Source organism: Pogona vitticeps, chromosome 12 (assembly GCF_051106095.1).
Source record: "Pogona vitticeps strain Pit_001003342236 chromosome 12, PviZW2.1, whole genome shotgun sequence".
Lineage (NCBI taxonomy): Eukaryota > Metazoa > Chordata > Lepidosauria > Squamata > Agamidae > Pogona > Pogona vitticeps.
Window position 1 is genome coordinate 11,213,024 of NC_135794.1, and position 14,591 is coordinate 11,227,614.

The 14,591-nt window shown below is 43.0% G+C and overlaps 1 protein-coding gene across 1 annotated transcript; it reads right to left on the reverse strand.

Moving 5' to 3' along the window:
* Positions 1-1,937: 1,937 nt before the first annotated feature.
* Positions 1,938-12,596, reverse strand: EIF3J (eukaryotic translation initiation factor 3 subunit J). Its single transcript, XM_020812199.3, has 8 exons — positions 11,724-12,596; positions 11,515-11,624; positions 8,020-8,074; positions 7,657-7,748; positions 6,921-7,035; positions 6,548-6,706; positions 3,398-3,471; positions 1,938-2,895 (listed from the first exon to the last, which is right to left on the reverse strand). The coding sequence occupies exons 1-8, from the start codon at positions 11,746-11,748 to the stop codon at positions 2,764-2,766; spliced, it is 762 nt and encodes a 253-aa protein (XP_020667858.1). The 5' UTR covers positions 11,749-12,596; the 3' UTR covers positions 1,938-2,763.
* Between the last annotated feature and the right edge of the window lie 1,995 nt (positions 12,597-14,591).

The window sequence follows — 14,591 nt, forward strand, 5'->3', positions numbered from 1 at the left end:
ACCAATCACTTCAGGAGACAGTGAACACTCCAATACTAAAGCTATTCAAAAGAAAATTAGAGAACCATCTGTCAGGTATATGAACTGCTAGATAGCATGTTGGAACCAGAGGTTGGGATTCCTGCATTGAGCAAGGGGTTGGGCTCAATAGCCTTATAGGCCATTCATTATTCTATGATTCTATGATTCTGTAATGGAAAGAGACTTTAAGTCTGTTCCACCAATTGACAATTTGGAATACCTGCCGGTAGCCAAATAGCAAAATAGTATATAGTAGCAAAAGTATGCAGATTACACTTAACAGAAAAACTAAAACCCAGTTTAGAGCTTTGGAGTTGGAAGTCATCAGCTTCCATTGATTTTTTTGTTATTGTTTCCTTTCAATTTGTGCAATACTCCCTAGCTTCCATTTTCAGCACTATGGTTTTTATTGTATTATAATATTGAGTTCTATTGCTGTGATCTACAATTGTTTTTTTAAACTGACTTTGTATGCTCTTTCATCCTCAGGCAGGATGAACATTTGTTAGGTCGTATCTGATCTTTCAGCATGTTTCCTGTTACAGAAGTGTGGGAGAGGGGCTTTGAACTGCATATCATCATCTTTGGAGAAATACATTTACAAGTGAATCCCTCTGACACCCTGTTCTTTCTGGAGGGCTGACAATCATTTTAACTGAGGTAGAACAGTAGCAGCCACTGAAAGCAAGCATACATGCCAGGAGCTTGAAACACACAAGACACTGGAACCCTATGTAGAAGAGGTGATGGAGAGAAATGTCCTCACCATATGTTGTTCAATACTTTCTTTCCTCATCATTTATATTTACATTTCTCTGCATTTCAAAACTGAATGAAACTGCCCAAAGAAGAGGAAAAAGCCCTCCTTCTGTTTAAAGAAAGAAGTTAGAATTGGAGCTATAGCCCTCAATGCAAGGGAATTCAGTTCACAAAATACAGGATAAAATATAGCAAAACTAAAGGCAACTTTCTTCTAGTAATATCATTCCTTAATTTAACAAAGGTCTTGGAAGCTAGAACGGTTCTAAGTTTAAAAATAAAAAATAAAATAAATTATTGAGATGCCGCAACAGATCACATACAACTCCTGGGTGTTGCCCACAATACAGTCGACATTGGGTGAGAATACCTCTAATCTTGTGGACTTTCCCAAAGAGGGGAAGTCATGGTGATGTTGTTGCAGGAAAAGTTGTGTACCATGCATAAAAGGACACATGCAAAATGCCCAGTATCTTTTCTGGAGATTTATCTCAGGCTCTGGTCCCACTTAAAAGAAAGCAGTCAACAGGGGTAGATATAATAAACTCCTAGGATTTCCTTCCCAGCTTTTACCACTGAGGATTCCTTCAGTCCCAGCCAAACTCAATGTCTGAATGTGTACCTGAAGAATCTTCTGCAAACCAATAATGAAAAAAGAGTAACCATATTATTTACTGCCTCTAGACTTCAGTGGACTTGAAGCATTGACTGAAATCCTGTTGCACAGTAAATTGCACCAAAGTAGGATCACTTAATTGTGAGTCAACTCCTCCATACGTTCCATTGATTCAGAGACATTCTCTAGTTGCAACTTGCTACACTAAAGGTAGTCCCATTCAAATCAATGGAACTTATGGAGGAGTTGGCCCACCAAATCCCCACTGATTCAACAGGCCTACTCTAGGTGGGTGTAGTCCTTTGAGGTGTGTTGTCATTAAGACATTTTCTCCTCTTTTAAGTAGAAGAACTATTGAGACACGGGCAGCTGAAGAGCTTCTGCACACCAATCTCCTGAGATTGAGATTGACACAGAGGGGTCAAAGACAGTAACTTCCACCTCCCTTAAAGGGCAGGAAACTGGTGATGTGTTGAACAGCATGAACTATCTTCTGTTTAAAAATGTGTTTTACACAAAAATTAGATCAAGAGTCTTGGTCTTCACAACAGTGATTTTATTAAATTAGTTTTTATAAAACATTTGTAGATGTCATAATTGTTAACGTAACAATTTGTCCAACTGTTGTAACTGTTGCAGTTTGGTAAGCAGGATTCCTGTAAACGAAAATCAGCAAATCTTGTGAGAGCTTGACTACAGTCACAGAAACCTGGTGACAAAGAATTCCCCAAGAAATCAGAAAAGTGTGAATTAAACTGCTTAGACATCAGTTATAAGTTTTTCCCCCAAATACAATTAACCTAGCCTCTTTTATAAACCAACTGAGAATTTTATCTGTGCTCTTAACTTAGAAAGCACTGAAATTTCATAGTTGGATCCTAAGTGCAGAATCCTCTCCCTAGGCTATTTGCCAATCTATTGAAAAACCTCAAACCCTAGTATAATAGATAAAGCTGCCTTTAATACTGTATGCACACCATGCCCTTGCTGCAAATAACTTCTTTTGTCTGGGTAGAATCAGTGGAAGAGATACAGTTAAGACTGCTGCTATTAAATCACACTGATAATACTACATTTTTGGCCTTGCTGAAAGTTATTTCCAATTAAGTGCTGCTTCTTCTGTTATGAAGTCACATTATAGAAATTTCAATATTTCCTATGATTGAATGAACAATTGAGCAACATAATTTTATTCTCTTGGCATCAAGAAAGGCATCCCAATGCTTCAGCAGCTAAATGTGAAGGTAATGAACAGCACAAATATACTGCAGTTTTTGACTGTAGCATTTGGCAGAATTTAAAGGAAAGTAATTGTGCTACACATGAAGGGATTATGGGCAACAGAAAGACAACAGAAAGGAGAAATGTCACATGAAATCTTCGAAGTCTTGTACATAGCCACCATCATAACCACCATAATCTGCCAGGTCATCTTTCATGGTCGCTTTTAAACCCCCACCAGGCACCACGCCTTTTTTCTTCTTCTTGGCTTTATTTTGCTGAAGGAAAGACAGAAGTAACTTGGATCAGGTTTGAAGACTGATCCCTAAGACAAATTCTTTTTCCCAAATTTTAATTACCAAACAAAAAATAAGCATAAATTTACAAACAAAGCAAAGCTAACAACACCATCATCTGAAGTTTCCTCCAAGGAAGTACAATTAGCATTCATTATATAATGAAACAGTATTTTCTACTATCAACTGACAACTATCATGCTTTATATGCAAGGTTACCCTGTTAATACAATCAGAATTATTGGAATAAAAGCCTACCACTGATGAAACTTAAGGAGACTTCATCTTGTCTTCAAGGAGTACGATACAGCAATCACATACCTCAAGTTTTATTAGTTAGCTTTGGTATTGCCAAATGTACCCCATATCTACAGCCAGCATGGAACTCACCACCAAGCTCTTTTAAATCAGACCCAGGTGATAATTCAAATCAATCAGAAAATCACCAATCAGCAACTTATAGAAAAAAATACCCAAGACTCACCTTCTCTTGTTTTTGCTTCTCACTGCATAGCACTGTCAAGGAATTTGTGATCTTTTTCAAATCATCAATTTCCACTAAATTGGAAATAAAAGCACAGCAACATGATTGACAGAAAATCTTTTTTTTTCAACAGCTCTTAGAATGCTCAAAGGAATAAATTAATGAACCCCAATTTGAATGTCCTGTTTGGGCACCTGGACACCGTTTTAGAACTTCACAGGGAAGTTAGAGAAGGATCACAACTCAGAAATAAAAATGTATGACTTTTGTCATGACGAGCCACTGGTATTTCCATGTAACAAGCTTCTCAAATGCCTCTCTATCTCAGAAACTATGTGTCTCCATCAGGCAGGTGAGCTACCTTGGCAGGAGTATGGGCCAAAATTTAGTTTGGTGGCCCCAACCCCTCCCAAAAGCCACTGAGTATCAGTGGCACAATCACCACTGAAAATCAGCAATGTGGCCTTGCAGCCACTTTCCAATTCTACTGTGGCTTACTATAACTTTCTTTTGGTATGAAACTGCAGCACCTTAATAGCTTTAATAGTATGAAATTAGCTTCTTTCCATGATAACTAGAGTCTGTTACTGTATTTCTATTACATGTCTCAATGATTAGGGACTTGTTTAGGTATCAGCCAATTACTGCTCTGTGATTCTCTGACATCTAAACAGTCCCTAACAATTGAGACATATAATAGGAAACAACCATCGCCAATTAACAGAGAAAGAAGTCATATACCACAAAATTATTATTCTAACTAAATTCTTCTCTATTCAGTTAAGTTAATTAAGGCCCAGAACTGCAATTTTAAACAACTAGAAAAGTGGTAAAAATGTTTCATTACTGTCTGCTACAAAACCACAACACTTACTAAAAATTTACACTTACTGCTAATTTTCATAGTAGCCTGTGTACGGATTTGGGTGGCTTTCTTAAAAATTAATATTTATAGGGTTCAGTAAAAATGGCCTGGAGCCACATTATGCCTTTTCAGTTACTGTTCAGTTACACATTTTCCACCGACTCCCTCAAAGATTGCTGAATAACCTGATGGTTTAGGTATCTGGCTGTGGAACCTGGATGTTGGGAGTTCGATTCTCCACTACGCCTCCTTGACAGGGGCTGGACACAATGACCTATAGGGTCCCTTCCAGCTCTGCAGTTTTCTTTTAGCTCTCTCTCTAAGATTATATCAAATCTGACATGGAAGACAGAAGGCATCTGAAAGATGTACTTGCATAATTGTGACTGCTGACACAAACCTACCACATGTCCTTTGGGGAAACTGGATAGCTGCTGTGAACAGAGATTCTCTTCAAGATGCTCATAGCAGCATGACCCATAAAAACAAATATTGATGATAATGGAATAGTCATAGTTGACATTTTGAAATAATCCAGAAACTACTAGATGGCTTTTAGACCTGAAATAGGATGCCAAGTATTTAATAGGCAGGGTGAATTAAAAAATCAATTTTAAAAAAATGTAAATTGTCAAAAAAAACTGATTTTTGATTGTGATTTAAATCAGTTTGAGAAAAATCAAATCCACCTTGTTAACAGCATCTGCAAAGTTAAAATGAGTTTACTCTCTGTGCCATGGTGACATTTCATTTGAGCATGAAGTATTCTTGTTTCTCTTTACTGGTGGACTTTTAATCTTATTTGTATATTTTTTCTATTTGAATTTTATTACTGTTAGCTACCCTGACTGCCATTTTGTAGTAGAAAATATATTAATTTACATTAGCAGCAGCTTGTATTAACAGATAAAAGGAGGCTTATTTGGCCTCTCACCTCTAACTACCAGTTCATACTGCCATGTTGCCAGAAGAACCCACTACCTTAGAAAGGCCAAAGTCAAATATCATGAGAATTTAAGGGTAACTAACTTAAAGTTGGCTGAGCCTTTTTGTTTTCTTTGTTTTTTGCAGGTCTCAAACTTTCACTTTCCTATCCCTACCCAATAAATTGTAAATTACTGAAGCACGTCAGTTGCAAAATAGCTGTGGATTACAATTAATTCCAGAAGAGACATTCTTCTTTGTTTGTGCAAGTACTAATCCAATTATGCTTCTGAACTGGAAGGATCAGCCAACGTGCCCTTGCCCAGATGCTTGAATATGGTTAGAGTTCTCACATTCTTTGGGAAACTCCTAAGTTCCCAGAATAGATACTGAAATCTTGATACAGATAGTACAAGCCCCCAAACTGTGCATCTAACTCGTGATCACACACCTGAACTGCCTGAATCTGGAGCAGATGGACAGTTCCTTTAATGTCTCCTAGTCCTCACCTTTCTTCTACCGCATTGAGAGATTAGCTGTATAACGGAAAGCCTGCTGAAGTAGTGGGATGATTATACGATTCCCCTTCACCAGGATACTAGCTGAACGTTTAACCAATCTGAGGATAATTTTGTATAAATAACTGTTAAAGTTTATAACACCCACACAAGAGCTTGAACTCTTAGGTCTGAAAATTCATCACTTAAAATTACACACTTCAGAGCACAATTCAAAGTGCTGGTTTTAACCTATAAAGCCATAAATGGCTTAGTCCAAACTATCTCAAGGACCTCATGTCCCTTTGTAAGTGCACAGGTGTTAAGATTCTCAGGAGAGGCCTTTCTCTCATTCCCACCACCCTCAGAAGTGCATCTGGTAGGGACATAAGACAGCACCTTCTCTATCTGCTGCTCCCAAACTCTGAAACTTCCCCCCCAGAGGCCAGGGTGGCCCCATCTTTACTGTTCTTCCATTTGCTTTTCTTCATCTTCAAAAAAGCTTTGCCTTAATGACCTGGCTATCTCTGAGACCACTTTTTAAAAAGATTCTTGTAACTTATTGCTTTTAAATGTGTTTTTAGTATTTATTTCATTTACCATTTTTACTATAACAATCATTTAATTATTTTAAAATATTTGCATACTTAGCTGTTTTTAGCTTTTTAATGCTGTATTTTTACTTATGTCAGCCTCTCTGGGTCCCTTTCAAGGAGAATAAAGGATAAAATATTTCATATAAATTAAAAATATGTTAGACTTGGATAAGTAAGTCATAAATATTAAAGATCAAATCAGCATTACTGTCCATGCATTCTACAATGGAAACAAAATGCTCATTGTTTTTTTCTATAATATACTTACATGAAATACATACATCTCGAACTAACGTTTCCAAAAATCCAGCATAATATAAAGATTTCTCATACTGTGTTATTTTTTCTTTTAATAATTTGCCGAATTCCGTAAAGTCTTCTTTTGAAGATGGATTCAGGGCATCTATTCCACATGTGTTATTTACACCTGTAAAAGGGAGAACAAATGGTGGAAATAATTCAATGGCTGGAGTTGAGAATTAGTATACATTTGCAATGATCAGGCTTTATTTGAGGAAAGTGGTCCACTCATTTTCACTTCTGCTTTTATGAATTATGCACCCTGATCCTGTAGAATGTGAAAAGCTGAACTATGCCACTGCAGCATGCGTATGCTTAAATTCAAGGGCCTTCATACTTACCAAAGGTTTCTTTGGCTAATTCAAGGTCTGCTTCTTCTTGCAATTTCTGAAGTCGTAGTTTATCTGCTAACTGTTCTTCTTGTGTAAGTTCTTTAGATTCTTCTGATACCTCTAGCTTAAAGGGAAATAAAAATCAGGTTCAATGACAAGAACCAACTATCACTCTTAGCTCAATGCTAAACTAAAATGGAAGTCATGAATAACTATCAGAAAATTCAAATTTACACACATGAGCCACCCAATGAGATATCCATGCACAAGTTCCACAATTGAAGTTGTTGCACAAGTTCCACAACTTGCTTTTTTTCACTGCACATACTGAAATCACGTACAACATAACTGTGGAACCAAAATACTGACAGCCTTTCTTAGAGAAGGTGGTAAATGATTCCTATCTAAATTTACATAAATATCTCTACATGACCAGAAAACTGACCAGTGGCAGCTATGCCATGTGGCAATCCATTATGCAACAACTGGAAAAACTAGCATGACAGCATGTTACAGTTCCAAATCATCCAGACAGCATGCTGAAAGGACGCTAACCTTGAATACTGTACTAGAAAAAGCATCCCCACCTGCTGCTCCAAATGTGACACCTGGAACCAGCTGTCAGAGCTCATTCCTTAGCAGGACATGATCTGGAAAACTAAATGCCTGATTTTATAAGATGCCTAGCGTTTCTTAGCACATGAAACAGAAGTAGTTCTCCCATCTCTACTCAAAAAAGCCTTACCCTTTTTTTAATCTCTTCTTGTTTTTTCTTCTGCACTTTTTCCCTCTCTTTTATTTTTTCTGCTATTTTCTTCTTTTCTGAAACTTTGGGTTCTGTGAACAGTGCATAATGTTATTTTTTAAGTAATTTTTCGGCGGACTTGAGAACAAGAACTACTGCTAATACAAGAGTTGTGTATCAACTTTAAAACAAACATGTACTATTATTTGCCATAAGCTTTCTGGGATTGTAGCCTGTTTCTTCCAATGCAACCCAGACTTGAAGCCCTTGGGTCCTCCTCTGCAAGTAGCATTAGGTTGCCCAAAACACAACCAAAATCCAGCAGTTACATAAAAATAGGTGTGGGTTTCCCATACTTCTCACCTGGCTTTACCTCAGTTTCCTTTTCCTCTTCTTCCTCTTCATCATCCCAGTTATCCTAGCACACAAAAGCAAGTAGCACAGACAGTGTAAGAAAAAACATGTAACACATACCTGGTCATCAGTTCAGTGGCAAAGCCATGGCCTGGCCTCATGTCTGATCTTTGGCTATGAAGTGGATTAGTGCAGTACTAAACTTATAATTATTATTTACTATTCTTTATTTGATTTATATACGGCCCATGAGGCTGGCAGGGCCACTCATAACACTTAAATGGAGACATTCACATTTCATCTACTTCAGATCACTGTAGAAGCTTTTGCAAGAAAGCCCAAGGTGATCAGTTCTGATGACGTGACTTCTCTCCCTGAAAGGGGACTCTCAGCTACGACCATATCCAGCAATCTGACTGAATCAGTTCAACTGTTGACAGAGTTGATGAGGATCAAGATGAAGAGAGCATTTCTCAAGGCAACAAAAGTAAAACAAAGTTGGAAAGAGTCCTGCCATACAACATTCACACCCTTCTGGGACAATGAGCTGTCAATCTGAACAATCAAGCCAATTAAGGTGATCAAAGATCACTGTTACGAAAGGTGTGGTATCGAAAGGACAGATCCTGAAGCTGAGGCTTTAATACTTTTGCCATCTCAGGAGAAGAGGAATCTCCCTGGAAAAGAACCTGATGTTGGGAAAGAGTGAAGGCAAGAGGAAAAAGGGACGACAGAGGATGAGATGGTTGGACAGTGTCACTGAAGCAACCAACAAGAATTTGACCAAACTCTGGAAGACAGGAGGGCTTAGCATGCTCTGGTCCATGGGGTCAGAGTTGGACATGACTTAACCACTAAACAACAATCCTTGAATGACTACAACTGATGCAAATACTCTCCAGATTATAAGCCTTTTCTGCCCTGAAATACTGCAGTTAAACATGAGGCTTCATGGTTAGCTTCAAACAACTTACAGAATAAACAAAAGCACCAGGAAAATCACTGTGTGTTCAAAGTGGAAGAACACTTTGAACACACAGGGAGACTGCTTGTAGACACACTTCCAGTATACTACAGCTACCGTCTCCTACCCTCTCTCACAGCCTGCCCTCATACACCAGTTAGCCACTTGTGGCCAGAAAGAACAAATTGGTTTTTATACACTTTCCCCAAGAAGTTTTTATCTACTGGAAATTTTAAAATTGCTATTACAAACCTGGTTTTTAAAACAACAAAGAATCCTATAGCAATTTTAAGGCAGCTTTTATAAAATCACAGCTGTACTTTCTTAGATGGCTAGGAATCCTGGAGGCTCAGAAACCATCACAGAACCTGTCCAGCAACCTATCTTCAATTATCAAAAGCACCATTACGAGCAGGTGCTTTTCTCCTACCTATGAGTAGAAATCTCTTTATACTTGGCAAAAATATATCTTAAAAGATATTATAGGCAAAGAATATTTCAAGCATAAAGCACAAAAATTGAACTAGGACACATCAGCAGAAGTGAAAGGCAGGCAGCCTATAAGACTACAACCCCATCACCATGGTCATGCCAGCCAGGGCTGACAAGAACTGGAGCCAATGATATGTGGAGGTCTTGCCCAAGTTTGATCTAAAATAAACTGCCATGAGGCTCTGTTGATAAGATACCACCTTTTCCCTCTCTTGGTTCAGCAGGAATCCTAAGCCAAACCCTGTCTGACAAACATCAGTGTCCAGAATTGATAAGGACATCGCAGAACCCATGCCCAAACTCAAGTCCATTTGTATTCTTGATATTCACAGAAAAGTGCACAATTCTACAGCTGACAGATCTCAAAGTAATTATGCTCTCATTCTTAAACAAGCAAGCAAGAAGCAACAGCAAATATGCAAGACCTGAAATTAAGTTTAATCAGAACCAACAGGATTATTATACTCATCTGTCATCACAAATAGCAGTTCCAAAAATAAGTGCTCCAGTGACAGAGATGGACAATTCTACTACTCCACATAAAACAGTTCCAGACTGCATTAAAACAGTAATAGAATAACAAATGCCTTCTCTAGGATTTCAGGTAGGACCTAATTAACATTCTCTATTCAGGTCTTTGAACCTGAAGTATATTCTTTGCCTTTGCTCTCGGCCACTACACATTTTCTATAAGTCCTCCTTGCCAAGTCCTGATCACAAAGAGTACCATAAAAAGTATTTCGAATAGAATTATCCACTCAGTCATATCTGACCCTTGGCAATTTGATGAGCCAGCTCTCTCCATTATTTCTGATCTTGTACAACTTCTTTCAGCTGTTTTATATTTTGTCCAGCGTCTGCTTTGTTTACATTGAACAGACGTCCTCATGCGTCCTCATGGTCTTTTACCACTGACCATTCTGAGAATAATGTCTTTCTCCAATGATGTTGATTGCGTGACATAGCCAAAGTAACTATGTCTTAAGTATTTACTTTGCTTCTCTTATATCTAAAAAAAGATACCTAAAGGAGAAACCCACATTGGGTTAGTTAGTGTGGCCTTTCATTCTCTTCCTTTTTCTGAAATAATCCTAAATTATGGTCAACTTGAAATGTATTTTAAGTTTTCAAATGCCAGAATCAATTTGCATGCCCAAACGTATGTCTGAAGTACTTCACTTACTGCAGTATCAGGGTGGTGATACTTGGCATGGCTGTCTCCCCATCCCAAAAACTTGGGTTGCATAGTCTTTCCAAAACCGGATACAGACTTGTTAGTGGGCAGCAACTTCTCAGCAATCTGACCCATCTCCCTTTACACCAATTCTTAACAGCTCCATCCTTTACCCACAAAAGTGGAGCTGGACATCAAAGGCTGATGACAGAAGAGGTAACAGCCACCCACATCAAAAGAGGCAGTGGAGGTGGAATTCAGGTTTCCCTGGAAACCTCCCTCCCTGGCCAGGCGCCATTCACACGTGGGGCGGGGGGGGGGGTCCCCACTCTGCTCTGACTCCACCACATGCTCTCTGGCCTGCTCCTGGGGGAAAGGAGCGGCTGGCGCACGGACGGGGCCTCGACCCAGCCAAATGCTCTCCAGCCCGAGTTTGTGACGTGGGAAAGGAGCCTCCGGGACGCCTTCCCCGGGCTAGACGCCAGTCTCCCTCAGCACCCGCCGTCCTCGGCCGCTGGCGACTGGGAAGCCTCCCCCCCCCACCCGGGGCCTGCGTGGCGGGCAGAGCGCGCAAAGGGGAGCCCGCACCCCCACCGTGCGCCGCCTCAGCCGGCGTGGCCTTGCTTTGAGGAGAGCAGGCCGCGCGGCAACGCACCCCGCGGCTCGGCCGGGGAGACGGCGGCAGGCCGCGCCCACAGCCCCAAATGACACCCCCGGGCTAAGAGAAGGGACGCCCCCCCCTCGGGAGCGCGGCCTCTCCGGAGAACCGCCGACGCCCACGAAAGACCCGCTCTCCGGAGGGGTGGGGGTGGGGTGGGGGTCTCCGAGGCGAAGCCGCCTCAGGCCGCGAGAGTGAGGGAACGGGGCTGCCCACCTTGACGTCCTCCTCCTCGTCCTCGCCGGCCCAGCGGTCCGCAGCCACCACGGCCGGCGTGGGAGCGAGGCGCCCGGCCAAAGGATCCGCCGCCTCGAAGGTGTCCACGTCTGCGGGGACAGAGAAAAGGGGGTCAGGCGGGAGAGGGAGAGAAAGAGAGAGAGAGAGAGAGGACGGGGCCGAAGGGAGACGCGCCGGGCCAGGCCTACCCCAAGAGTCCGCCTCGGTCGCCATCTTGCTCGCCGTCCACTCAGGCCCGTCGTCGACCAGGCGGAGGGAGGGAAGGAAGGGAAGGGAAGGAAGCGCGTGGGCCCTGCCGGGGCGGGCCCGAGAACGTGCGAGCCGGGCGTCGGGGGCGGGCGTTCCCTTTCCTCCCCGTCAGCGCGTCGAGGAGGAGGAGGAGGAGGAGGAGGAGGAGGCGCCGGGGCTCTCCCTTCCTTCCGGCGGCTTCTTCGGGGACCCGCCGGCTCTCCCGCGCCTTGCCTGTGCCAGACACCCGACCGACCACCCACCCACCCACAAGCCGCCTTATTGCGCGCGGGGAATGGGAGGGTGGGCGGCCGTCGTTACCCATAAGAAGCAGGCGGAAAGGGCGAAGCTGTGCATTCGCGCCGCTGAACGTGGGAACTGGGCAAGGAGCTCTGGAGCGCCCTGTGTGAGTCCGCCGGTGGTTTTATCTGGCGGCGGCCTTTCAGCCGCGCCTCGGTGGGATCGGAGCCGGGTCGGGAGCAGGTCCGGCGGCCCCTCGGCGAAAAGAGAAGCGGGCGGTGGCTTCGAAGGAGCCCCGAGCGCCCGTGAGCCTCCCAAGGACGGCGGTGACCCGAAAGCAGCCCCCGTCGTCCGGCCTGCGGCCACGAATCACGGCGGCCTGCCTCTCGGCGCTGCCCGGAGCCCGCCCGCCCTTCCCTCCCTCCCCTGCTCCGATGCTCCCCGCGGGATGCCAAGAGGACAGCAGGAGTGGCAAAGCCGGGTAAGAAGGCCTTTCCCGGCCCGGGGCCGACGCCGACGCCTGCTGCCGCCTGAGCCTGGAAGGACGCCCTCCGCCCCGCCAGCAGAAGCCTCTTGGGGCCGGGCGGAACCCGCCCTTTCTAAGCGGGCGAGGGGATGATGATGATGATGCCAGTTCGCCCTTGCCCGGCTTCTTGTCGCTGGGCTTGTAGGGAGGGAAGGCGAGAAGAGCCGGGGCTCTTCTCTTGGGCTCTCTGTCGGCCGAGCCTCCCCTCAGCGCTTCCCAGGAGGGCTGCCTGCCTGCCTCTCCGGCCCGGTTCCCTTCTGTGCTCTCTCCGACGGGAGGGACGCAGACGGGGCAAGACCTATTCTTTCCTGAATTTCACATTGGTAGCTGTGGCCAATGCCGTTTTAGAACAGTTACGGGAACATGGATTCAGGGGAGATTTCACAGCTTATTGCATTATTACCACCTACTCATGGGTTATTAGTGGGTTTAGCTTGCACAAAAGGCATTATTGGCAATTTCATGCCATTGTGCACGGTTAACAGAAGTCCTAATGGTACTTGTATAATTGTAAAATCTTCTTTTCAAGTGTCAGTGACAAATCAATGTTTGAGGTATGAAGGGATTCCATGTGAATCTAATCTGTTCTAGACTTTAAACCATCTTCCACCCCAATGAAGCAGTTGTTGCTAATTGTAAAATGTAAGAAATCTCTTGGATGATGAGTCAGTTTACAAAATCTAGAGTTTTCCCATCTGGAGGCAGCTGTTTTCTGTGGCAACCTCCTCTTATCATAGCTGTCACTAGCAAGGACATAATTATGGGGATACTGGTGTAAATTGGCAGATCTTCTTACTAAATGTGTACCTATTCCCACATCTTGTGCTGGATCAAACATATATGGGATTTAACGGCTGTCCTGTGGCAAAGCAGCAGGAGGTCTTTGTCGGCTGTTTACTGGTGCATAGGATTGCTCAGCAGTCCACATTGGCAGCCACTGCTACGTCATGTGGAAATTAATTTCACAGTTGCTCTGAATCAACTTCAGTGCATGACCTAGAGTTCTAGTATTAGGAGTAAGAGAAAACATTCCAAACATTCTCTGAACGTGCATAAGTGTATACATCTCCATTGTGTCTCCCCTTAATCTGTTTTTTCCTAAACTAAATAGTTCTCCCCCACCCCAACTGTAACCTTTCCTAAAGGACTTGCTCTTTTCCCTTCCATTTTCGTTCGTTTAGTCGTGTCCGACTCTTCGTGACCCCATGGACCAGAGCACGCCAGGCCCTCCTATCTTCCACTGCCTCCTGGAGTTGTGTCAGATTCATGTTGGTTGCTTCGGTGACACTGTCCAACCATCTCATCCTCTGTCGTCCCCTTCTCCTCTTGCCTTCACACTTTCCCAACATCAGGGTCTTTTCCATTTTGATAGTGCTCTTTTGGGCCCTTTTTTGATCTCTATTTATTTATTTAAAATATGATTACCCTGCCTTTGTCCTTGAAGGGACCCAAGGCGGCTTGCAATCATGCACCATGTCACACCTACAGAAATTAAAAATAGGATCATTACATTATGCTTTTTTCATGGTTCTCACAACTAATGCATCTTTTGTGGTACACATGTATGTATCTCTCTACCACCTTGAACATACCCTATTTTCATCTGATTTCTGAAGCTATACTGGGGCTTTGGATGGCAGATCACCAAGTAATAAGGACACCTTCGAGAGACCAGGGGTCTCTTATTACAGAGCAGTTACATCCTCATTTTGCCCATTCTCTTCTGAACTTGATGTATTGTGTTTTATCATAAAAATGTATTCTTGTTTCAGTGCATGTGCTCTTTCTTTATAAGGTCCTCAACAGTGTAAACTTTCAAGAAATCTCATTAGAGCCACCAGTTGCACAAGCAACACTGCACGACAGAAGGCAAAACTTGCAGCTCAGTTAGGCGAAGGCTATGCAAGCCGGGCAGTATCTTAGGTTTCAGCAGCTGCCAGTCAGCTGTCTTTGAGAAGCCTGGAGGCAGGCTATAAAAGCAACACATTTTTCTCTCTCTAGCAAAATATGCTTAGTCTTTGAATTGCCAAAGCCCGAGATTTCATATACCCGTGCGTAGTAT